General features: G+C 32.8%; 5 protein-coding genes across 10 annotated transcripts in view; 3 read left to right on the top strand and 2 right to left on the bottom strand.

Moving 5' to 3' along the window:
• Positions 1–25,345, top strand: part of LOC125828165 (isopentenyl phosphate kinase) — a 295,006-nt gene that overhangs the window by 152,162 nt on the left and 117,499 nt on the right. The window lies entirely within an intron of this gene.
• Positions 817–1,750, top strand: LOC125828194 (MLP-like protein 34). The gene is made up of 2 exons (XM_049507515.1): positions 817–1,003; positions 1,494–1,750. Exons 1-2 carry the CDS (start codon positions 817–819, stop codon positions 1,748–1,750), a joined length of 444 nt encoding a protein of 147 aa, XP_049363472.1.
• LOC125828128 (probable splicing factor 3A subunit 1) lies at positions 2,174–6,128 on the bottom strand. Of its 5 annotated transcripts, XR_007443034.1 has the most exons (5): positions 6,073–6,128; positions 3,463–5,612; positions 3,036–3,335; positions 2,501–2,572; positions 2,174–2,314 (listed from the first exon to the last, which is right to left on the bottom strand). XR_007443034.1 is itself a non-coding variant. In XM_049507436.1 (4 exons), the coding sequence occupies exons 2-3, from the start codon at positions 5,602–5,604 to the stop codon at positions 3,066–3,068; spliced, it is 2,412 nt and encodes an 803-aa protein (XP_049363393.1). In that variant the 5' UTR covers positions 5,605–5,612; positions 6,073–6,128; the 3' UTR covers positions 2,177–2,314; positions 3,036–3,065. The 5 variants fall into 5 exon arrangements, 4 of the variants coding, with proteins under 4 accessions (XP_049363393.1, XP_049363394.1, XP_049363392.1 ...); XM_049507436.1 differs by lacking the exon at positions 2,501–2,572 and having other exon boundaries at positions 2,177–2,314; XM_049507437.1 differs by lacking the exon at positions 2,174–2,314 and having other exon boundaries at positions 2,475–2,572.
• LOC125828182 (40S ribosomal protein S9-2-like) lies at positions 7,902–10,368 on the top strand. The gene is made up of 3 exons (XM_049507503.1): positions 7,902–8,031; positions 8,966–9,347; positions 10,033–10,368. Exons 1-3 carry the CDS (start codon positions 8,004–8,006, stop codon positions 10,214–10,216), a joined length of 594 nt encoding a protein of 197 aa, XP_049363460.1. The 5' UTR covers positions 7,902–8,003; the 3' UTR covers positions 10,217–10,368.
• On the bottom strand, positions 13,586–16,486 carry LOC125828152 (F-box/kelch-repeat protein At1g26930-like). Of its 2 annotated transcripts, XR_007443035.1 has the most exons (3): positions 16,187–16,486; positions 13,952–15,319; positions 13,586–13,869 (listed from the first exon to the last, which is right to left on the bottom strand). XR_007443035.1 is itself a non-coding variant. In XM_049507467.1 (2 exons), exon 2 carries the CDS (start codon positions 15,301–15,303, stop codon positions 14,002–14,004), a length of 1,302 nt encoding a protein of 433 aa, XP_049363424.1. In that variant the 5' UTR covers positions 15,304–15,319; positions 16,187–16,486; the 3' UTR covers positions 13,586–14,001. The 2 variants fall into 2 exon arrangements, 1 of the variants encoding a protein (XP_049363424.1); XM_049507467.1 differs by having other exon boundaries at positions 13,586–15,319.

Below are 25,345 nucleotides of genomic sequence, written 5' to 3'. Positions count from 1 at the left end.
AAAATGTATATACAAATACAAATACATATATTTTCATCTTATACACTTATAATTATACAAATACAGATCTTATTATACAAATTACAATGTATAAATGAATTTATACAAAACTGAACAATTTGTATAAAATTGAATGTATCTAGCGAATTATACAAATCAAAAGCTCTATAACAAACATAAAATTTGATATGGAGCGCAATTATGCAAACTATAGTTATAACATACAAATATGATTTTTATGTTTGTTATATGTGAAAGTTGCTCTTTATTTTTTGCGATAGGCATGTGCTATTAACCATTTGTAGTGGCGTAGCTATATAGAGTGAAGGTGGTTATTAAACACTATTCAATGAAAACTATGTTATATTTATAAAAAATTATATTATGTACATAAGTTAAAAATTATGTTTATATATATATAAATTTTGAACATTTTTAATAAAATTTCTAATTTCACCTTTGACAATTATTTGTTCTTATAAAAATATTTGTTTATTCTATCATACAACATTGTTTCACATTTAACACTTTGAAGGAATGTGTATGATACATTGTAAGTATTTTTTAAAGGTAATTTTGCTATAATAGTAAAAGGTTAGGTAATAAATTATTTTTAAAAAATAGGTTAAGGTGTGAATAGCTAAAATGATAATACATTGAGGGTGCAAAATTATTAACTCGTAGATATGTGGTGGAAAATATTTGATACTTTCTAGCATTTCACATTTAATTGAAGTTTATATAAAGACTACAAGTTCTAAATATTTTCTCACCACTTTTTTCACAACGTATTGATATTCTTAAGAAGTAGAAAATATGGGTTTGAAAGGTAAGTTAATTGCTTCAATGGAGATGAATTGTGGAGGAGGCTCGTTTTTTGATATTTTTCACACCAGTACTCATCAGGTACCCAATATAAGTCCTAGGACTATCGTCCATTTTGAGATTCATGAAGGTGAAACCGTAAAAATTGGTTCGATTGTTAGTTGGAAATATATTGAAGGTAACAAACATTTTTTTGGTACTCTATCTCTCTCTCAATATGATTTACTTGCATAAATTTTCTCTATTTGGAGTATTTGATAATAACTAATAAGAACGTTAATTTTTAAGAAAATAATCTTCATGAAAAAAAAAAATCGATGGTGTTTAATTTTCATAAATATAGTACAAGTATATCCTTTAATTTTCATGAAAGGAATATAACTTCTTTCGCTTATGGGTGGAAGAAATTTTTAATTAGAATTATTTTAACTTTAATTCTTGATTAAAATTATTTTAACTTTTACATTTTTTTCTATTGGCTCCTACTAACACTTAAACATTACTTCTAATCATTAGTAATAAAAAAAATTCATCAAAGTACTAATAACATCACAAATATTATTTTCTCACCAAATAATATTTTGTAAATGTTTAAATCTTTCATAAGGTATTGAACAGTTGAACTAGGGATAACGATCTCTTGTATTTTCTGTTTCTAATGATTATAGCTGGACAAGATAAGTATATGAAGCACTTAATTGAAGCCGTCGATCCTCACAAGAAATTGATCAAATGGAAAGTTATTGAAGGAGATTTATTAGAGTTATATAATTACTTTGATTATACAACATCTTGTGACCACCAATGGACTACTTGGACAATTGAATACGAAAAGAAAACTGAAGACACCCCAGAACCCCTCATTCACTTCGGTAATATCCTTGACATGACCAAGGATATAGAGGCTCACCTTCTCCAGAAATAGTGTGTGTATATATATATACACACACACAAACATTAGAAGTAACTGTGTTTGTGTGATGAATAATTTGCAACTAGCTAGCATGTGGAATAATAAATAATATAATGTCAATGTCCATACACATTATAAGTATGTGTGTTAGTGTGATGAATAATTGGCTAGTTCTAGCTGGCATGTGGAATAAATAATGTTGTTTTTGATGAATATATTGTATATGTCACTAGTACTAATATCATGCATAAAAGCATAAACATATATAAACTGATCAACCAATTCCTTTTTAAGAATCATAGCAGAAGAATACTAAGATGGCACATTATCTGCCAGAATATAACGAATTCCCAACGTTACATAAGAAAGATGTATCAATCGTCTGCAACTTCCTTCGAAAGCCTGCAAAAAGTGAAGTGTTGAATCTTGATATCTGCCAACAGGATCTCATCAAACACTAAAATGAACACACCAGTGAAAAGAGCAATAACTCTACCTGCTTTGTTATCGAGATAGGACCTCACAACACAACCAACAAATGCAGCATACATCACAACTCCTAACAGGGGTATGAAGCTGTGTTGATAAAATAAAGGCACATCAGAGAAACCTTAGTCACTCCCCCCCATACAGCAGACTCTATCAAAACAAACGAAAAGAATGATGCAACATATAACAGTTACCATTGTCAAAAAAAAAAAGAATGAAGCTACATATAACTTGAACATAGAGACTCAAGACTCAAGTGCCCCAAAAACGCACCACAAAAGAGGCAGGTGTGCTTGGGACAAACGTCTCCCACCACGACAAGCACATCTTCTACAGAAATAGGTCCTAAAGTCCACAGAAGAATTTGAGATATTAATTGCTAAGGGAAACCTCCAAAATTATAAGGAATGTTTGCCAAGAAGACATCAGAAAAGTTCTAATTCCAGAATGTGCCTTGGACTCGGAAGATACAACAAAATAACAACTGAGCTGTAGTTAGGGTGGAGCAACTGCACGTGGTGAGACAAACACAAATTAGTAACATAAACACAACCCGTGAACCCACAGTCATGGCATCTTTATAGACATAGAACTAGTAAACTTCCTGTTGTCCTCATGGATGATCACCAACATGCCAAAATCTGTATCAGATACTCAGCCATCAGCTTGAAAATAAAGTTGATTAAATTGCAGAAAGAAAAACTAAAGTACACGACCAGTATAATCTCCCAAATAACATGAAACAAGTATGGAGAATTCTTAAAATTTATAACAAGGATTAGATATGCCGAACAGTAGCAAAATAAACCTTTGAAGGACATGCCAAATAACTCCCCATTCATCTCTTTCTCCCACCACGTTCTCTTAGTGAGAGACCAAGTGTTTCTCCAGATGCAACATTATAGTACGCAAGAGACAAGTTGTCCTTGAGAAAACCAGCCTTTCCACTCAGTTTTTGTTTGTTCGCAGGCAGCTGGATCTCCCCAGAAATCTTCTCTTTTAGACTGGCAATGGTTTCGGACAGAGATTGCACTGTGATTTCCAGAACTTGTCCTTTGAGATTCCCTTCATCAGTATTTGGCACAGATACATTGATCCTTGCAGGTCCCTGCAATACAACCCCAGCAGGCAACAAAATTTCCATGGATGTAAGAAAAATGAGGCACTAAGCAAAATTCACAGAGAGACCCAGACAATTATGTAAAAGTTGGGGGAAAAAAAAAAGCTATCCATACCAAGTGCTGAGCCAAGAACTGGTCTTCAGGAATGAGAATAGACTCATCAAGCTTTTGCCTCTTCGGCTCTGGCTCTTCAGGGAGAGGAGGGGCTTCCTCTGGTGGAGGGGGTGGCGGCATTCCTTGGGGCATAGGAGGCGGCGGGACCATAGACATTCCGGGCTGGGACATCGGGTGGGGAACAAAGGGTCGAGGTGCTCCCAAAGGTGTAAACTGTGATCCAGGAGGTGGTGGAATTGGAAGGTTATGAGAATTCATACCCATTGATAGAGGCATTGGAGGGCGATTCACCATGAGATTTTGCTGACCTGGCATCTGTGGCATGGGAGGAGGTGGGGGGCGAACCTGAGGAATCATGTTAACCATAGGAGGTCGAGGTGGAGGCGGAGCAGCAACCCCAGGAGTAGAATACTGGACTGTATTAGGAGGCCTAGGAATATTCAGTGCAAGCCCAGGTGGTGGAGGTAGTGGCCTAATAGATGGAAAACCGGGTCTGGGAGGTGGAGGAGCCTGCGGTCCAGGAAGGTTTCTTGCATCATTTGCAGCATCATTCTGTTCATCACTGTTCTGAGACATTGCCTGGTTTGCAGTGCGACCAATGCTACCTGTGTGACCATCCCATATGACTTGCTTCGGCTCTTCCATCTTTTTCTCAATCTCAGCCTTGACCGCATTTGAAACTTCTTCTTCCGTGGTACCAAATATATCCGGACGGGTTCTTGCAAGTCCAACAATGTTCCTAGAAATCTCATCATCCTGCGCAAGAGTCGTCTCCTTAATCTTCGCAAACATCCTGTCCTTCTGTTCCTTATACTTTGGATCAATGAGAGAGATCCTCATATGTTCAGACATCTCATTAATAGGTATTAGCTCACCGGTTATAGGAGAGACAACATACTTAGTTGGGTCCCTTTCTGCCAGGATCCTCTCTTCAGGCCTCTTCCAGTTCTTCACAATCCGCATTGGTGGGTCCTGTTCCACTGGAATTGCCATGGCTTCAGCACTCTTGATACCACCATTCTCTTCAAGAGTCGTAGCTCGCATACCTTCTTCAACTAGCTGCACCTCTTCTTCATCCATCTCCATTTCCACCTCTTTTCCAGGCTCAACATACTCTTCTTCCTCCAATGTAGGCATCTTGCTCCTCCTTATAACCTCCTCGAGGGTCATAGGTGGAGGTAAATCCAGATCCTCGTCATCAGCAAAATCTATAGTCTCAACAACAACAAAATCATGCCAATCAATCATAGCCATCTGCACCCTCTCCTGTTCTATCTCATCTTCAGCTTTTTGTCGAGCCTGCTCCTGTGACCTTTCCCATTCCAACCGATGCAGACATCGCTCTAGGACTGTTGTCATGTCAGCAGCACTCTTCTGCAGCTTATCCGTCAAGCCTTTGGGAGGCATCAGAACTTTTGAATACGCATCCGCAAGTGAAGTGAAAAACATGAACATGCTGTGAGTAGGCTTTAGAAAATGAAATTGGGGATTATTAATCTCCCTGCTTGTTAACCCTGTTAAGAAAGACTTCCCATTTCTGGCCACAAATTGTGCTGTAAGCTTAATAATATCCAGTTCTTCACCTGTGATCCCTTCAGGGAGTCTTACAGTATATTGCTCTGCCTCAGGTGGCTCGAGAACCTTTCTGACAGTTCTAAACTGAGCTGATGGATCAGGTTTAGCAGTTGCCTCAGCACCATCAGCGGTAGGAGGAGCAGGGACTGCTTCATTGTCATCTGGCTGAGTAGGCTGCTCTCCAGAAGCCTGATTCTGTGCGCGAGCATCAGCCAAACGGTGCTGATAATAGGCATGGTAAGGATCAGAGGCATTCAAGAAGTTAAATTTTGCATTGCCAGCGTTATTTAGAACAATTCTCTTCTCAAATTCCGGACCATTCTTCGCAACAAACTGCGAAGTTTTATCAACAATACTCCTAATATCTGGAGGAGGGTAAATGATACCAATAGTTCTCGTATGTGTAGCAACAGATGTTGGAACCTTGTTGGCTTTATTGTTGTCCTCTTCATTCTCTTCCATGGTATCATCCTCTGGTTCCTCTACCACCTGAGCTGGAGGTATTGGTCCCAGATTCCCATCCAACGGGGGAGCCGGAAGGGGCAATATTGTTGTGGTGCCAAACATTTCTATTCCTGCAAGTTGCAGCGAATTTCATTTTCAAAAAAAAAACAATTCATTTGTGGCACATGGCATTGAGAACGAATGATTGAAGGAAAAAAAAAAAGAAGCTTATTCATATCTTCATAATTTTTCCCTCGGGTAAGCCCCATGAAAATGTTACTTCAAGAGCTCTTTAAATTCATCAGATAACTGAAAAGATCTCAACAAATTTACAAATATGAACACAAAATCTCACTTCTAATGAAAAAATGGAACTTCAGCAGCTAATGTCAGCTCTTTAAATACATCACGTAACTGAAAAGATCTAAACAAATGACAGATATGAACACAAAATCTCTCTCTTCTCATGAAAAATTTAACTTCAACAGATAATCTCAGCTCACTAAATACATCACATAACAGGCGAACAGAGAAGATTATCAGCAATTTTCTGGTATATGACAACAACTAGACGAGGAAGACGGAACTTACCTGAAGACGAACAGCGACAGGCGTCAACCGACGGCAACCGGCGGCAGAACTCTCTCTGAATCCGGACTCTCAGTGAATTTTGAGATTAGAAGACCTAATTGGAAATTTGGAACCCTAGAATTTGATCGATTGTTCCTATTGTTATTAGAACATTCTTATATTTGTGCATTTATTAAATGGGAACAATTTGTTTTAGTATTATTTAATTGGATAACTTCTTCTTCTTCTTCTTTTTTAAAAATAAATTATGATTAGTTTTCTTGTAAACAATTGTTTTTATTGACGATTTTTTATTTGTAACATATAATTTATGTTAAATTTACTTTCATTTAATAAAGTATGAATCTGAATTGTTTGAATTTATGAAAATTAAAGCGAATATTACAGTATTTTGCGAACATTATTTTACCTCTTGACTATTAATCGTAACTAATTTGTAAGTTGTATTTTTGAGTTTGACAAATGCAATAGTAAGCAAAACTGAGAAAAAAGATGTCGGGTTTGACGACATCAAATATTAATTCAAAAATTATGAAAGTGAATAATTTTGTGGAAACAAAGATAAATCGCACCGATCAAATTGTATTGGAGGAAGATGAAAAGGCAAAAAGAATGAGCAATGTCACGTTTGACGACATTCACAAAATAATTCAAAATTGTGTGAGCGAGAGTTTGTTGTGGAGATAGATAGAGACAACATCTTATAATATATTATGAAGAACTATGAGAAGATAGCAAAAAACACAACTAGTAAATCAAACTTATTGTTACTCGTGACGAAAAATGTGAGGATGAAAAAGTAGTCATGGTAAAGGAAGTTGAGGATGTCGAACTCAAGTATAAATTGCAAATTGAATTCTTGAAATCGCACTTCAAGCATTTTTCTACATTAGATTTGTATAGTGATACACAATTTCATCCTTATGAATTTAAGTGGATCTGCAAAAAGAAAAGACAAGAGCAAGGTAAGTGACATTTGGCACGTTCGTGTACATATCGTCTCCTACGATTTTATGAGAACAAAAGTAAGCCTCATTATGTTGCTCAAGGGAAAACAATAAAGTACCCCGCATTGTGTTATAACATTAAATCAAACATTTGTTGAGAAGCAACCCATCAATCTTTAAAATACGTTATGTATTTTATTTATTTAATAATATCTTTTAATATAGAATTTATCTACTAAATGTGAGAAGAACTTATTTTTTTGGAAAGGACATGATTGAAATATTGCCAGACCAATAAGATGCAGATGTCGCAATTATGACTTATAGTTCGCAAATGTGTACAGTAAAATCTCATATATCACAATTACAATGTGAGATTTGTAATTGCGATATACGAGAGACTTATACTCGTTCAACTTACTCTTCCATAAATTTAAATTTTATTTGAAGTCTCTCTTCTTTCTCTCAAAAATTTAAATTGTCTTCAATAAAAAATTTCAAAAATTCTAATTGTTTTTTATTTTTTTTTCAACAAATTTTCTCACTTATTGAAGAATCAAAGCATATACACTCGAAAATTCAGATATGAAAGCTTAAACTCTTGCTCTTATATTTTGAATGAGTGATCTGTCCCTTTTAAAAACGAAAAATCTTCACTAAATACTAGTATTATACTGAATATTATCCATTGAATATTTTATTTCCGATAGGTATAAGATCAAAGGAGACAACCAAATAGCATGCCTTCATAAAAAAAAATACATGTTAAATAGCAATGTCCAAATAAAATACGTGTGAATACGAATTCGAGAGTATATTGACCCATGGGTCCAACTTTTGGGTCAAAAATTATGTTTACTACCCAAACAAAGTTTGGGCCCAATTTTTTTAGAATCCATTAAAGGCCTATTAGGGTTTGATGAGTATATAGCAGTACCCTTCACCTTCTCTGCGATCTCTGTACATTGAAGGAGACGAACAAACATGGTGCACGTCTCTTTTTATCGCAACTGTGAGTATTTTTTTCTCCTTTATGTCTAATCTCTCATTGTGTATCTCTTTGATTATACGCAAAATAGTGATTTTTTGGGGGGAATTTAGTAGGAATATGGATGTATGCAGCATTTGAGATCAATTTATGTCGCTAGTAGTGTGGTTTTATTGTAAAGTTTTAGTTTTTTTAGCTAATTGCACCATTGTTTAGATTTGGGTAGCTGGTAATTGTACTGGTTTGTATTAGTTTATTTGTTTCATTAATGGAGAACCTTGAAGGTTATTACTGTATGATCAGTTGGTTTGGAATGTAAATTTCAATTGTGTTGCTCGGATTTGAAATTGGGTCACTTTTCATTTTTCGCTTTTTTAATGCGATTGAGGACTTTTATGTTACCATTGGGCTAAGAGTGAGGTTATGGAGCCTCTGTGTTTTGAGAGACTCCTTATTTACCTTAAAGTTAAATTATGTGCTTCATTCGTCCCAATTTATGTGACATGGTTTGGACTGGACATGAAGATTATGAAAAAGTTGGAAGACTTTTGAAATTTGTGTTCTAAAATGAACCGTAGATGTTTGGTGTGACTAAAAATCATTTTATTAAGTGTAAGTGTAAAGATGAATTTTTAAGTTGAGTTGAATTTAACTTCAGAAAGGGGACATTTTTTTTTTTGGTATGGCCTGAAAAGGGAAGTATGTCTCATGAATTGTAACGGAGGGAGTAGCATTTTTCGGGTTGTTTAGTTGACGACATCTGATGTGTGATTTAGTCATTGGTTGATTGATTGATGACGTCTGTTATACGCACTGACCTAACATTAATTGGTCTTTATGTCTAATAGTCTGTATTTTTCAACTTTGCTGTGATATGCTTAGCTCAAAATTCAGGATGTGTATAGTATATTCACATGGTAATTAAGTCTATCTTACATAATTGTGATATGTAATTCAGATGGGAAGACCTTTAAGAAGCCACGAAGGCCCTACGAGAAGGAGCGATTGGATGCAGAATTGAAGCTTGTAGGAGAGTATGGACTAAGGTGCAAGAGGGAGCTTTGGAGAGTTCAGTATGCTTTGAGCCGTATCAGGAATGCTGCTAGAATGCTTCTGACATTGGATGAGAAGGATTCACGTCGTATTTTTGAAGGTGAAGCTCTCTTGAGGAGGATGAACAGGTATGGATTGTTGGATGAGAGCCAAAACAAGCTTGATTATGTCTTGGCACTCACCGTGGAGAACTTTCTTGAGCGTCGTCTCCAAACACTTGTCTTCAAGACTGGCATGGCTAAGTCAATTCATCATGCCAGAGTGCTCATCAGGCAAAGGCATATCAGGTACAAATAGTTCCTTTATTGGCAAAATGGAAATAAATAATTTCAGTCTTGTTTTTGTTGTTTATCAATTTTTCCCACTGCTGTGCATATATCTCTGCTGGATTTGTGAAGAACACAATTTACCAATATAGCATTTTTGGGTTCAACCACTTCTTATTTTTCAAAATTTTCCTGAATTATTGGCGTTGATTTTACACCAAATGTTTAGACAAGCCTATAAATGCTACAAAGATCCATCAACAATTAAAGACAAGTTTTTTTATCTGGCATTGTCTAGTAGATCAAAGTTCCATGTTATGAAGATTGTTTCATTTCATCAATCAAAATTTTCTTTTTTCGTCAATCATTAGCCGGGAAAGGAACACTTTATTTTTATTCCGGAGTTATTTTCAAACGCACTTTATGCTACTATTGCCATTTCCGTGCAAATAGGATTTTATTAAATGTAGTGAGTTTATGACAACATACTAGACATGGCATGAAAATAATATCTGCTGCATTATTATTCATTTCCTTTAAATATTTATCAGAAGGAAGAAGTCTGCTGCATATAGCACTAGTTTTGTTTAGACCAAGCAGAATCACATATATACAGAATCCCCAGGGTAGTAACATACCTACTTTTTATTTGGTGCCCGGGTATTCGGATCTCTCAGTTCTGATTCACAATATCTTTGCGTTGCAGAGTCGGAAGGCAGGTGGTGAATGTTGCTTCTTTTATGGTGAGGGTGGACTCCCAGAAGCACATTGACTTCTCTCTCACTAGTCCGTTTGGTGGTGGCCGTCCTGGAAGAGTGAAGCGAAAGAACCAAAAGTCTGCTGCCAAGAAGGCTGCTGGTGGTGATGGTGATGAAGAGGATGAAGAATGATCAACTATCTTAGTGTTTGGTCTATTTGGCTTGTAGTGCTGGCCTATCTTATTTTTCTGCTATTTGTGGTTTATCTTCATGTAGTAGTAAAGAAATATTAAACAGAAGTTTCTAATTTTGGATTTTGCAGTGTTTTAAGAGTTTTGACTAAATCTGCCCTTCCAAATCTGTCTTACCATATGATTTTTTGAGAATTTTATCCTCTTTAAGGGGTCGTTATACATCTATTAGTAATGTAGAGATTAGTTATGAGTGACTTGGAAGACGGAATCTGAGAGGAGATGGAGATGGAGAGAGTCTTGAAGCTTTAACTCTTAGTCTCCATTGCCATGCATCGGAGCTTTGGTCATCACCATTGATGAACTTACCAAGGTTTCGACTAGCAAGGATCTCGTTTGCTAGGGCAAACAACTCTAAAATTGAGATGTGGAAGGTAAGATGGACAATCTTTATGTGCTACAACTTATTCTTGATGTGAAACTCGAGATTGATTTACTCTATCCGTTTTTTAGAGGTTCCATCAGTGTTGCATTTGTACATTCCATTAGGGGATGTAGACTATAGTATTTGTTATTCTTAAGCACAATATTATTTAAAATAATTCATATGCTATAATTGAAATGTCAAAGTGAATTATGCATACTTGACTTCAAAATTAAAAAAATCTAATATAAGTATAATGTAACCAACAAAGAAGTTAGTCAAAAATAATATTTACTTACGTTGGACTTTTTCATCAATCATATTATAGTTTCATGCATTACGTGATTAAAAAGTACAGTACTAAAAAAAGAAGTAAAGAAAGCGCGCACACAAAAAAAAATCACAACAATGTTGGGAAAAAGGCTTAAATTGAAATTAGAATAATAAAATTTGCTATGCAAAAAAAATTAAAACGCTTTGATCTTTAAAAGATGCTACTTAAATATAAGTTTAATGGTGATCAAATTATAGAATACTTTTCTTTTCTAACCTGTTCTATTATAATTATAATTATTGTATATAGGGTAAATTTTAATTGAATTTTAACTAATGATAATAAAATTATGATAAAAAGGAATTATATTTCTATCACACAACTCAAATAAGAAAAAATTAAATTATTACCTACTTCGTATACGAAAAGGCTTAGTAAAATTTTCATTTGATTTTAATTTCCTAAATATTATAAAAATAATTAATAACTATTTTGTTTAGTGTGAAATTTCATTTTAACTGGATTAAAAACGTGAACAATATTCCATCAAGACCTTTCTTATTCTTAAAAGAAGTTCAATGAAGATCAAATTACTAAATAGTTTTTCTTTTTAACATGTTCTATTACAACTATATTTTAGTACATATGGAAAATCTTAATTAGAATTTATAGTTCTAATAATAAAATAAGGATCAAAAGGAAATATAATCCTATTAGACAATCCAAAAAAGGTATTTTAAATAAAAATAAATTTATAAGCCCTAAATATTAAGGTCATACCTATTTTTATATAAGGAAAGATACTCAGTAAGAATTTTTTATTTAATTTCAAAGTCTTGACTCCATATATAAGTAATTGACTAATTACTTTGTCTCCAAATTAGGAAAAATAATTAGATCATATTATCTGTTAAACAAAAAAATATTTGAAAGTATTTTAATGGAAGAAAATGTTTTATTAGAAGTCCCTAAGAAAATTATATTTTATATTTTCTTGTAAAGAAAATTGGATAAGTGACAATTAGTTTAGGTCCATTTATTTTAGTTGTTGTGTTTTTATATTATAAATAGTTAGTCTAAATTAGTTGTTATTTTACAAAATGAAGATATAATTAGTTACTTACTCCCTTGGTCTCATTTTATTGTTTAATAGTTTATTAAATGCATAAACATTAAGGTTATGTGTAGTAAATTCTAAAACTTGCAACGATTTTAGTTTGATTGATTAATAAAAAATAAACTCAAAATGAGAAACTTTATCTATAATATTATTATAAAATTTCCTTTTAAGAAAGATTTTTTTGGAACTTATCATATCAAATACACAAGTTTAATACGTAATATTTTTATATTTGATATATTAATACAGCTCATCAAGTTTGGGACTGATATTTATAGTAGTTTTTTGATGTTATTATTAAATATTGTTATACATAACTTATCATTATTATTTAGTATAAGAGCTCTATCTTATGGTAAAATGATTATTTAATTTAACTGAATATTTGACTCAAATAAGGTTGTGATGAATGGGCTCAACAATTGGAAATATGGATATCCATATTTGTCCATATAAGTTAAACGACTTGATTTTTTAAATAAATATGGAATGAATTTACCGACTTTATTTATACGTATATTTTGACATTTAATGGAGGTCCTATGCTTTTGAGGATGGTTTAACCTTTAAGAGATTTAATCGGTTTGAAAAATATAAAGAACTTGTATTACTTTTGATTTGTATTTACGTAATATTGGTATGTCATGAGTTTAGATGTAGTAAGATGGTTAATAAGCGTTTATATAGGTGATCCCAACTTTTTTGGGACTAAAGGCATAATAGTAGTTATTGAATTAGTTTACAAAATCCAACACGAGTAGGACAATATTGTTTTTGGAGAATCCACAGTCTTAACACATGTACACATTGTTCTAACTTCGAGTAATAGAATGGGAGACCTACACTCGACAATTACTATTTTGCTTGATGTCTTTCTTTCTTATTGATTTTAGATTCATACTCTACTCTCTAATTCAAAAAGATTGTATACCAATGTTTCCATAGTAGGAACTTCCACTTTTCTTAGTCAAAAGTATGGACTTGGGCTCCGATTTGGAACTTTGAATCGATCAATCGAATGGAACAACGAGATGCCCCGAAAAAATTGCCATAAAAGAGAAGCCTCCAAAGAAAAAAAAGTGACATAATAGGTTAAAATTTGTTCTCACTCCTTGCCGGAGCGGCATACCAAAAAAAAAAAATCCTTCCTCATATTCGAACCGATGACTTTCTTAACCTATTTCTAAAGGGTGAACTGATCAACTTGCATGTGTTAAGCATACGACTGACGTAGCATGAATAGACCTTCTTTATCACTTTTCGACTAGCTATAAACTTCACCCCCCTTACTTAGATGGAGAAATAAGTAAGTATACAGTCCACCATTTTTGGAGAGTTAAATCAGCTTTCACTATATATGTATCACAATAAAATGAATAAAGCTCAAACAACAACATATCAAGTGAAATTTGGAGAGAGTAGAGTGTATGCAAACCTTACCACTACCTCATGAATCTTGAAGGTAGAAAGGTTGTTTCTGAATGACCTTCAGCTCGATTACAACAATATAAAGCTCAAAATAACACAAATTTAAACTGAAAGTAGAGAGGTATTCTAAAGGTATCAATAATGTCTCAATTTGTAGTCTGTCAACAAGAATAAATGTATTTGGTACATAAAACAAGATGTCAAATGAACATCACTACAAAACCTTATTTTTCTTCCTCAACAATGTCAAGAAAAATAAGGATCACAGCAGAACCAAAATCTATCACTGTATTGCTCCCATCTTCAAGTTAATATTTTACCTCTACGGCCGCCTTTGGAGTTTTATGCAAATGCAAATGGGAGATGATAAAAGTCGTACTCAAGATCGACCTTCTAAAGAAGGTAATTCTGTTGAATATTGGGTATAGTTTGGTAATCTGATAAGATAAAAACAGAAGGATTCAAAAACGAAAAGGTTGGGATAAATTACCAATTGGAAAGAATTCCCAATTCTGTATCTACTTGCAAAAATCATATATGTCAGCAACCCATGACAGCACAATTATACACAAAGCTACCAGATCGCTTTCGTCCAAGCAAGTTCCACTGAGGCGGTCCTTCACTAGGAACCCATGAATTAACTTCGATATGCCCTTCACCCATGGTTCTAGGCCCTCCGATTACAATTAGCCTATCACCACAAGCTCGAAAAGCCAAGCCCCAACCATTCATCGAAGCTGCTCTTTCGGGCAATCTTCCTATAGTAGCCCATATTTTATTTTGCTTGTCATACTTCCTCACCTCCATGTCAGCATAATCAGCAGCATACAAATCATTATTTACAACTGCAACCAAAGGAGGTGCTTCTGAAGTAGCAGGCATATCACCCCTAGCTCGGACAGGAGACATGCTCGAAATTTCAGTCCATTTTTCTGTTTTCAAATCATATTCCTCTCCACAAGTCAGTAGCGCGTTGGACGACTCTGTACCTCCAATGCCTCCAATTACATAAAACTTGTTGTCCATAAATACCGCAGAACACATCTTACGCCGCTTGTTCATGCTTGGTAAGGTCTTCCACGTTCCAGTCTCTGAATTGTAAAGTTCTGCTGAGCTGAGGATATTGCCCTGTGAGTCACAACCACCAGCTAGAATGGCAATCTCCCCAGAGCTGGCAGAGCCAAACAAACACCTTGGTGCATTCATTTCCATTCCAGATGACCAACTGTTTGTCAGTATACTATAACGATAAATGACATGCGACAAAATTTCCTTTCCAAACACAAGCAGCTCAGTGCCAACTGCCAAAGACTCCTTGTCTGAGAACACAAAACATTCATTGAAATTCATTGATGGTAGATGCATCCAACGGCAACGAATGGGGTCAAAAGCTTCCCATTGACGTAGATGGCAAGAAAAATAAACCCAATGCTCAACCACGCCTTGTTGACGCCGCAGTCTGTAAAGCTCCCCACTCCTAATTAACGAGCGGAAGCTACGATTTAAAGATGCAATAGCACCATAATCAGACCTGGAGCAATGAATGAGAGAGCTAACAGAGTTGTCTCGGCCAATGGATGGAATAAGAGAACTGGTATCTTCATCATGACGCTGGTCACCAGCTTGGTCATCTGGTGATGCTAGAACGACTTCTTCTCCATCACGAGCATCAGATAGCTTTGGCAACTTGCGTTGCACAACTTCATCCTCTGGATTATTTTCCAATGGCCTTTTACCATGCTGAACTTCAATCATATCGAGGCCGTAATTCACGCAGGCCGACCAGTTGTTGCTTTCTCTTGTAAAATCCCTAGGAACCAAACAAGATCGATCTTCCAACATGTCGTCCAGGTTCAACCTAACCAATAGAATTCCCAATAAGAATTCATCAAAACATAGACAGAAACCTATTGAATTCTAAGCAACCAAACAACAAAATTCTCCCTCATCAAAGCACAAGATTCAACCTAACCAACAGAATTCCCAATAAGAATCCATCAAAACAAAGAAGGAAACCTATTGAATTCTAAGCAACCAAACAACAAAATTCTCCCTCATCAAAGCACAAGAAAGGAAATCAATCTCTAACTACTCTTTTCCATCGACATCAATTCTATCACAAAATAAAGCAATTCCAGTATCTTATAATGAATAAAGCCAATCCAGATTACACAAATACAAAGAATAAAAGCAAATTTACAACCACACACTCATTTAAGGTACAATTCAGATTTACTTGATTCTTCAATACACATCATAACTGCAGAAGCCAATCTATATACACAGAACTAGAAACACCTCAAAACCTGAAAATTTTCAATCAAATGAACATGCAAGAACAAACAACAACTGAAGAATATCAGTAAACAACTAAATTCACCAGAAATTACATACTTGAAATCAAAAACACCCTAAAAATTGAAGCTTTAAATCAAAAGATAAGTGAATTCCACAAAGATTCAGTTTTCCAATACATGAAAATTCAGTAAATGGGTTAATCAAAATTCACCAAAAAATAGCAGATACCCAGAATCAAAAACACCCAAAAATTGCTATAAAAACTGAAACTTTGGATAAAAACTGCATACTTCACCGACCCAGATCTCCAATTTCAGATAAAAAACACCCAGAAACTCAAAAACAAATTTTGTATTAATTTCAATCCCAATAATTCAATTAGATCTCTTTATCATGCTTACAAAATTAGAAGGCAAAAAAAGATTACCTGATTGGATTTATGTATACATCTTCAACTTAAAATTCTACTGTGTATATGTGTGTGTGTTTTGCTATCTTTTTCTTCTTTTTTGTGTGTGTGATTTTGGGTTCTGTGGATTCTTTGTGCAATCAAAGTAGACTTTGGCTTCTGCTTTGGGGCATAATTTTTAGAGGACCCCTTTTATCCTCTTCCATACTATTTTATGTCAACTACTAAATTAATATATACTTAAAAAAAAAAAGAAGAAGAGAGGAGGTACTGTTCATTCACAGCTGGAAATGTGTCATTCATATGCTTTTTTTTTTCTCTTTCATTCCATGATGTGTGTGAAGAATACAGAGTAACAAGAAATAGAGAGAATATAATATACAAAAATAGAGATAGTCGGTCGACGGTTTGGCTCAGTGATCAATGAAGTAGTTGAGAACATGAGGTTTCTAGTTGAAATGTTAGTGGAGATGAAAATACTAGTGAGTCTTTTCATCTGTCATAATCATGATGAATATAGTTATCTGATTGATAGTCAATGAAATGGTTAAGAGAGTGAGGTTTCAAGTTGAAATGTCAATATTAGCGATTCTTTCCATCTGTCATAATCTTGATGAATATAAAGATTATATAGTTATCCAGTCGACATAGTCAATAAAGTAGTTGGGAATTTGAGATTTTAGGTTGAAATATCGGTGAATACAAAAATACTAGTGATTCTTTTCATCTGTCATAATCTTGCTGAAATATAGTTATCTGGTCAACGTCAGTGTGGCCTAATAGTCAATGAAGTGGTTGAGAGCATGGGATTTCAGATTGAAATGTCCGCAGAGACAAAAATATTAGTGATTATTTTCACATGTCATAGCCTCGGTGAATATAGTCATATGGTCGATGATGTGATCTAATAGTCAAATCGAGAACATGAAGTTTCAGGTTGAAATGTCAGTAAAGACAAAAACACTAGTGATTCTTTCGATTTTTCCTAACCTTGATGAATATATAATTACCGGATATCTAACTATTAATGATGGAAGATGACATATATATCATAAAATTCAAAATGTGTGAAAATTTGCCACAAAAACTAACTCAGACACCATTATTGCGAAAGAAAAAAGAGAAGGAGAGAGAGGGGTGCGTGGGGGAAGAAGGTTTGTGACCCCTACACTTATTGGAATACATTCTTCTTCTGTTTTGAATTTTCATTTTATCTTTTTTTGCATAAAATGTACCTATCATTTTTTATATAGTAGTAGTATTAGTTTAGTGTACCATTTACTTTTGTGTGTGATTAAAGTTAGAGGTGAACTCATGATTTGAAGACTTCGGGTGCATCAATATTGTCTTAGCTTAAATATGAGCTTAGATTCAAACCATAGTCTCATGAGTGGTTGCTCTAGCTTGTACCAGCAGCATAAGGGCACTCTTGTGCTCTTCATGGATGCACTACTAATTATATTATAGTTTTTTGTCATTTACTCAAATATATATATATATATATATGATTTTTTTCAAAAGTAGTGGATATATGTGCACCCCTCCTAAAGGTGTGAGTCCGCCTCTGCTTAAAGTGTGAAGTTGATTTGGTAATAAATATGATAGGATATTGTTGACTTAATTAAATTGCTCATAGCTATATTTCAACGAATTTTCAAGTTTTAAATATTAGAGTGAAATCTAATTTTAAAAGGTAAAAATAGCTAATAATATTTTACTAAGGATGTGTTGCACATATGTATATATAAATTTACGAATTTATCATAAAAAATACACTCTTCGTTTGTTATCACATAACTTCAAAAATAAATTAAAAATTATAGTAAGTTTACCTCAGATTCCTTCTCATACATTAGACTCTAAACACACCCCTACATAGAATCGAATCCAGCTTTAATTTTTTTTTTTGATGAAATTTCAAATATAAATAATTAGGATTCTTAAATATAGTTTACTTGATTACGATTTATAATTATATGTTAGTAGGAAAAATGAGGCAAGCGAGATTCAAAGAGTGAAAAGAGAGGTGAGCAAGAGAAGACAAAGAGAGAATAGAGAGGCGAACGCGAGTATAAAGAGAGGAGAGCGAGGACGAGGAGGAGAGGAGAGAGATAATTACTATAAAATCTAATTATAACTATGAATTATAATTCTTTCAAAATATAAAATGTATAATATCACATATTTGCTAAATTACATAATTATTTCAGCTTTTGATAAATTACACTTTGTGGAATAATCATCATCCACGCCTACTTATGTCTCTTTGTTGGCTTCCTTTTATGTTTTTTCTTCTTAAGATACACACTAATTTTTCAATAAAAAAAAGGCTCCAAGAATTTGGTCAGTCATAAAAAAGTAGCTAATTACTTTTCCCTTTTCCAATAGGAATTTCCATAATCATATCAAACTTTATATCCGATATATAGCCGTCCACCAAAATAATATTCAGTAAACACACATCTATATATTCAATGAAATTTATACGTGGAGTCTGGATAGGATAAAATATATGCAGATCATACTTCTACCTCATGAAGATAAAGAGATTGTTTTCGGAGGACCCTCGACTCGAGTATAACATATCAAAATAATGAAAAGGAAAACGACAATGGAGAAACAAAGCAACTAATAACGAAACAGTAACAACCATAATATAGTAAGATAACCTGAACACAATAAACAACTAACAACATATATGATAATGGGATAAAAAGTAAAACACTATAGGAAAACAGTTAACCCCCTCAAAAATCAAAACAATGCTCCATATATACCTACTAATCTTGTACCCTAATACGTGGCTTTATCCTTTTGTCTAATGCCATATCCTCTTTAAATTGCCTCATTTTTTATTTAATCATCTCTTTTCAATATTTCTTCGATCTACCTTTTTCTTTCTTCGTATCCACGATATTCAACTACTCGTATTTCCTCACTAGAACATCTGAACATCTCCTCTTTACATGTTCAAATCATCTTAGTCTTGCTTTCTTTCGTTTTGTCCATGACTTGTCATAGAGTCATCAAATATGTTAAAAACTCTTAGATGTGATCATGTTTTTGTATTATTAGGCGCAAGCCCCACAACCAAAAGAGCAATTTTCAAAGTTCAATTAGCACAAATTTGAAACTGCAATATATTTTTACTATATGATATATAATATATAATATTGGGTGTGAATCCGATTCTTCTTTGTTTCTTATTCTCTTCAATTTTACAAATTTTTATTTTTGTTTAAATAAAAAGCACATGTCATAATTAAAAATTAAGATTAAATTATTCAAAGTAAAATTCTACTCATTACAATTTAGTTTTTTTTATTCTAAAAGCTTTTGACAGCCTACAATTTTAATTAAAACGATATTCCATTCATAAATATATTAAAAACTTTTTTCAGTTTTGCCTGCTTAAGAACGTCATTTATTTTACTGGTCCACTATATTTACGTATCACAAACTGAAGTCAATCTAAAAAAGTATACTAAATATTTGAAGAACAAAAATTAAAAATATATTCCGTTTGTTAAAACAATAAATAAATACGGTATATAATAATAAAATAATTTCCGACAAAAAATAAATTAAATTCCCCATCACAATTCCTAACTGATTAATCGATAATTATACATGAACTATTCTTGTCAATTTAATTAGCATATAAAGTTAGGGAGTTCTTGTGGTCCCTTACTTTCTTTCATTCTCTCTCTTTTTTTTTCTTTTTTTTTATTTTTTGTGTTTGATATATATTGAGATTTAATTAAATTTAAATATGTCTTAAATTAGGGTAAAACATCTATTAACAAAGGTTATTTCATACCAATATACGGTTTGAGTCAGAAATTTTTAATTAAATACAAAGGACTACTAACCACTCGACCAACGAAAGAATTGGCTTTATAGTCTACTTACAATTTTTTTAATTATAGTTTTATGTTTTTAAATAAGAGATTTTCATTTTATTCCTAAGAGATCAAAACAGAATTTTTATTCTATTTATTTTTTAATTACCTTTGTAGTATTTCTTTTATTCTTTTATTTTATTTTCTATTATGATATTTTAAAAAATAATATATGTAAGATTCCTTTTGACAACTTTACACGTTTTGCCGACGCTTTACTTTTTATAAGTCAAACTTATACTTTGGTTTCATCTTTAAATTTATCTCTTTTGTATTTTGTTGTTATTTTCTGAAACGCTATAATAACATTTGTTAAACTTTGACTAGGATTTGATACGTGATTGACTTCAATAAAAGAGTTATAATATTTAATAATAAGATGGCATTTGCATTCTTCTACTCAAAATAATAGTACTACTATTTCAACACGTCTCAATTTATATAGTATAATATAGTATCCTTTGCTTTTCAAAATTCAAATAAAGTGAATTTAGATTAATATTTTTCTCTAATATTAAAATAAAAAGAATTGTAATTTATAATATTATTTATTATTTAATTTTAAAAATTAGTCAGATTAATTTTTGAGAAACGAATCGAGAAAGAGAATAGTTATTAAATCACACGATCTAATATTTGTAGCTTAGTACTTAGTAGTATGATATAAATGTAACTTTTATATATGCTCTGATCAGATCTAGATTGCAAATTGTAGGATCTATTTAGATGAGACGCTCCTAATATAAGATTTTATTCATATTCGAGATTCAAACGTGAGACATTTGGTTAAGATTAGAAGAGTTCTACCATTTCACCACAACTCATGTTGATAAATTAGTCACCAATTAAGTTTACTCCATTCAAATTTTTTGATCTCGTCACTTTCCCCTATTGTATGTTGGACAAATACTTTTGTTGACTATGACCAAGAGAAAAAAGGGATAAAAAGAAAAAGAAAACAAAATAAATGAATAAAATAATTATTATAAAAGGTGGGAAAAGAAAAAAGAGGCTAAGGAATGGCGTGTGTATTTTTTAATAATTTGACTAGGGTCATAGTGCCGTGTACGACTTGACGGCACACATTTAAAAATAATAGAGTGTATTTTACTTCTATGTTGAAAATAGATTAAAATATTTTTAATAGATTCTCAATTTAATAAATAACAATAGTAACAAAACTATAGATAGAAGTAACTTACAACAAAATAATTGATAGTTTTCCTTTAAGAAACAAAATAGAAATCGAAGGACATAAAATTAGAAGAGTAATATTGTGACTATTAGTACGGACAAGCAAAAAGACCATACACTCCCCCTACTAACCTTCTATCCTAATATGTGTATTCACAACCTTCCTATCTATGATCAAGTCCTCCGTAAGCTGAAACTGGATTATATCCTGTCTAATCGCCTCTCTCCAATATTTCTTCGATTTATCTCTATGTCTCTTGAAACCAACCTTTCACACCTTCACATTGGATATCCATGCATCTCTTCATCACATATTGCCTGAACCATCTCATGAACCTCACTATATGCATCTTATTGTCCTCCAACTAAGCCACTCTCACTTTGTCCCGAATATTCTCATTTCTAATCTTATCTTCTTCTTCTTCTTTTCATCCTCATCTACACGGATTTCATCTTCCACACTTGAACGCTCTTGACTGACCAATACTCCATCCCATCTATATATTGCCTTAATAAAGCCACTTCTTTTTAAAGCCTAATCCCAATTTCTTTTTCTCACTCTTTCTCTTTCACTCTTTCCTTTTTCACGTGTGATTTTGATATAACTATTTTTCTAACTCACAATGCACTGTCAAAAATTGAAATTTTAAAAAGTATTCAATTGAGGGATAATTATCTAAATTGAATGTCACCAAATGAAAGGGTTCGCCTATCATCGTTGGTTAAATATGTTTACATATACATGGTTATATAAAATATATACATTACTTATATATTCTATATACAATATATATGTAATGTATAATATAAGAATATATGTGTTAAATATAGTAGTATATAATGATGTATATGTAATGTATAAAAGTGTATATAACTCATGTCATATATTTTTTTTTTAAATGAAGAGGATTCTACGGTAGCTCGGAAATGATGGTAAAAATAACATTGAAATCGATTTGGCTTCATGAAATTCAATTTAATGTATAATATAAGAATATATGTGTTAAATATAGTAGTAAATAATGATGTATATGTAATGTATAAAAGTGTATCTAACTCATGTCATATATTTTTTTTTAAATGAAGAGGATTCTACGGTAGCTCGGAAATGATGGTAAAAATAACATTGAAATCGATTTGGCTTCGTGAAATTCAATTAAACATATGTTGGCTATTTTAAATGTAAAAAGTTATTGGGCTATTCTTATTGTAAACTATTTGTTTGGGGAGTACATATGGGTAAGAATCCCAATTTAGTATAACTTTAGTTATTGGACTAGTCTATTAAGTTGGGATTCTAGCCTTCTACCAAATGAGCCCATCCATGGGTTCCAACCCTAGGAATTTATTCTTTCTAATCAAAAGTTCTCCTTTCAATTTAACAAGTATGGATGGTTTCCTATTCGGGGTCTCGAATCCACATTGAAGTCCTGACTAAGATCCAGATCGGGTACTGCAGAGCTCATTTAGGAGTGACGCTCCCAACATGATTTTCTCCGTACACAATATGTTTATATGGAAGCATAAGGTCCAAGATATTTAAAAGCTAGCCCAAAAGAACAAAAAAGACTCATGTCTTTGATCTTAAACTAGAAGGCCCTAAGTTAAGGGTATTTTAATATTTCAGAATAATAAAACCTAACATATAAATAAGCCATTAGGTTTTTGTTTTTAAGGGATTGTTTTTGGATGATGAGTTTTAGGTTACTCTTCAGGGTGAGGCTAAAGGAATTGTCCCTAGGTCCTTACAGGTAGTTCTGTAATAATTTTTTGAAAAAATTGCCCGAAAATCATATTATCAAAAAATTCATAAGCTAACAAACACAAAAAAAAAAAAAACTAAGAAAATTGCTTAATTCCTGTTGAGTAGCCTCTAAATGTTAATCGTCTCATATCTCCTCTTGAGTGTCTCTTGACTTACTACAAATTAGTAATTCATGTGTGAATTCATACATTTCAATTATGGATTAAATATTTCTTCTGGCCCTATATTTAAGATTATTGATTGTATTTACATATGTCTAGGTAATTAATTACTTAAGTGTACATGTGTTTACCTCAATAATCATCTTAATCTTCACAATCTTTTATTGTTCTACATAATTATTCTTGGCGTTCATGTGGAGTTGAAGAATCCATCTTCAATTTCTTTAAAATTTCGAAACCATTTCACATTAAATACCATCAACTAAATCAAAAGAGTGACTCAATCAATATAGAATATTGCGCTTCAAGCCATATTAGTATGAGCCCTTTCCTATAATCCTACTGCACCAGTGCATAATTGCCCTCTTGCTATTCTTTCGTTATATATCCTAACTAATTTATAATGCTTGATACTCGAAAATATTTTAAAATAAGAATATTATGGATATTAATCCACTCTTCCAAGTTCAAGAACAATAAGTAAACGGGCAAAACATCACAATATGAAACGATAAAAATCAATTATAGGAATAATAGGATGAAGAAAATGCAACCAAATAGATACTTCATCATTCATCTTTTTTCAATGTATAGATACTTTAAAATTTATATTTTTGTAAATAGTTTTAAGTGGTATTTTAATTGTTTTATCAAATTCATAACCACGCATGATTAATAGTGTCAATACTTTATTCAAACGCATAATTAATTTAATTTCTTATAAAATCAGTTTGAACAATTTAGAATTTTAATTTATGATATTTATAAGTTACTTTTAATCGATTAATGAAAATTTATCAATGATTGTGAGTAGAGCTGTCAAAATGGGCTGGCCCAACCCAACCCAACCCTAATGGGCTAGAGAGTTAATTGGGTTGGGATGGGCTGACCCTTTTAATTAAAGGGCCTATAAAATAACAGCCCAACTCAGCCCTAAGCGGGCCACAGATTGGGACGGGTTGGCCCTTCAACCAAAAAATGAACAATATTACTCTCTTAAAAAGAGTATCTAAGAGTATCGAACGTTGACATTTATGAACACGACATCAATACATACAAATTTTCATTTATGAATCACACGCTTCGGTGAATACTTACAAAAATACATTGATGAATCACACACTTCGGTGAATACATACAAAAATACATAATAGTTAACGTAAGATTTAGCGGAAAAATGTTGATCATTCCACCATTCCTCCCACAAAAAACTAGCTAGTTTAAAATACTTGATTTTTTATTTTTAAAAATATTTATTGATAAAAACTTTACAAATAAGACACTACTAAAAATGTATATAAAAAATATTTTTAAATATTCATAGCCCACAGGCTGGCCTCTGAGGCTTGCGGGTTGGGCCTACGAGGCTAGCGGGCCAAATGAGGCTGGGCTAAAAAGTCTCGTTCCTAAATGGGCCAAAAAAATTAGGCCCAACCCTACTTAATTCAAGAGTTGGATTGGGCCGACCTAGCGGGCCAAGCCCATTTTGACAGCTCTATTTGTGAGACAAAAGGGGCAGTTTGTCAAATGCATGGACAACTAGAGGGTCAAGCTAGTAAAGCGAACACTTTTTGGGTGATCAATTTTGTTTCATTTGATGTTCGATATTTATTTTAATTTTTTAATTAATTTAATTTTGAGACATGTAAGGTTAATTAAAGTATAAATCACTCTCTAATAAAAAAATATCTTTATGATTCATCAAATTCAAGATATCTAGTAAAGAAAAGAAAGAATGAGGCCAATATAGATTTATATGTTATTTTTTCTTTTAAAATAGAGATAAGACTCAAATATACCATTGAACTTTGAGAAAAAAGCTCATATATGCTATCTGTTAAAAACTTGGCTCATCTATGCAATTTTTGTTTGAGAAAAGACTCATCCATGCCACTATTTGTTAACTGAAATGGCATAGATGAGCTAAACTCTTAACATATGGTATGTATGAGTCTTTTCTCAAAGTTTGATGACATATTTGAGTTTTTTTCTTTCTAAAAATGATCTAATTAATGACACGCGACCGAATCATAATTGACTACATATATAAAAAATGGTTTTGCAAAATCGGAAATAATTTTAGTTAACAAATAATGACCTGGATGTGCCTTTTCTCAAATGAAAATGGCATAAATGAGCCAAAATTTTAACAGAT

The sequence above is a fragment of the Solanum verrucosum genome, unplaced genomic scaffold (genome assembly GCF_900185275.1).
Source record: "Solanum verrucosum unplaced genomic scaffold, falcon-dt-bn FXZP01000053.1, whole genome shotgun sequence".
In the NCBI taxonomy this organism is placed as follows: Eukaryota; Viridiplantae; Streptophyta; class Magnoliopsida; order Solanales; family Solanaceae; genus Solanum; species Solanum verrucosum.
This window is presented reverse-complemented; position numbering and strand designations above follow the sequence as displayed.

What these genes read in the sequence shown, in the direction of transcription:
- LOC125828194 (XM_049507515.1), top strand. Translation starts at nt 817, where the DNA reads ATGGGTTTGAAAGGTAAGTTAATTGCTTCAATGGAGATGAATTGTGGA. An exon ending in TAGTTGGAAATATATTGAAG is followed by an intron (nt 1,004 to 1,493) that starts GTAACAAACATT and finishes TAATGATTATAG; the next exon opens with CTGGACAAGATAAGTATATG.
- LOC125828128 (XM_049507436.1), bottom strand. Translation starts at nt 5,604, where the DNA reads ATGTTTGGCACCACAACAATATTGCCCCTTCCGGCTCCCCCGTTGGAT. An exon ending in AGTTCTTGGCTCAGCACTTG is followed by an intron (nt 3,336 to 3,462) that starts GTATGGATAGCT and finishes GTTGTATTGCAG; the next exon opens with GGACCTGCAAGGATCAATGT.
- LOC125828182 (XM_049507503.1), top strand. Translation starts at nt 8,004, where the DNA reads ATGGTGCACGTCTCTTTTTATCGCAACT. An exon ending in CGTCTCTTTTTATCGCAACT is followed by an intron (nt 8,032 to 8,965) that starts GTGAGTATTTTT and finishes TATGTAATTCAG; the next exon opens with ATGGGAAGACCTTTAAGAAG. An exon ending in ATCAGGCAAAGGCATATCAG is followed by an intron (nt 9,348 to 10,032) that starts GTACAAATAGTT and finishes TTTGCGTTGCAG; the next exon opens with AGTCGGAAGGCAGGTGGTGA.
- LOC125828152 (XM_049507467.1), bottom strand. Translation starts at nt 15,303, where the DNA reads ATGTTGGAAGATCGATCTTGTTTGGTTCCTAGGGATTTTACAAGAGAA.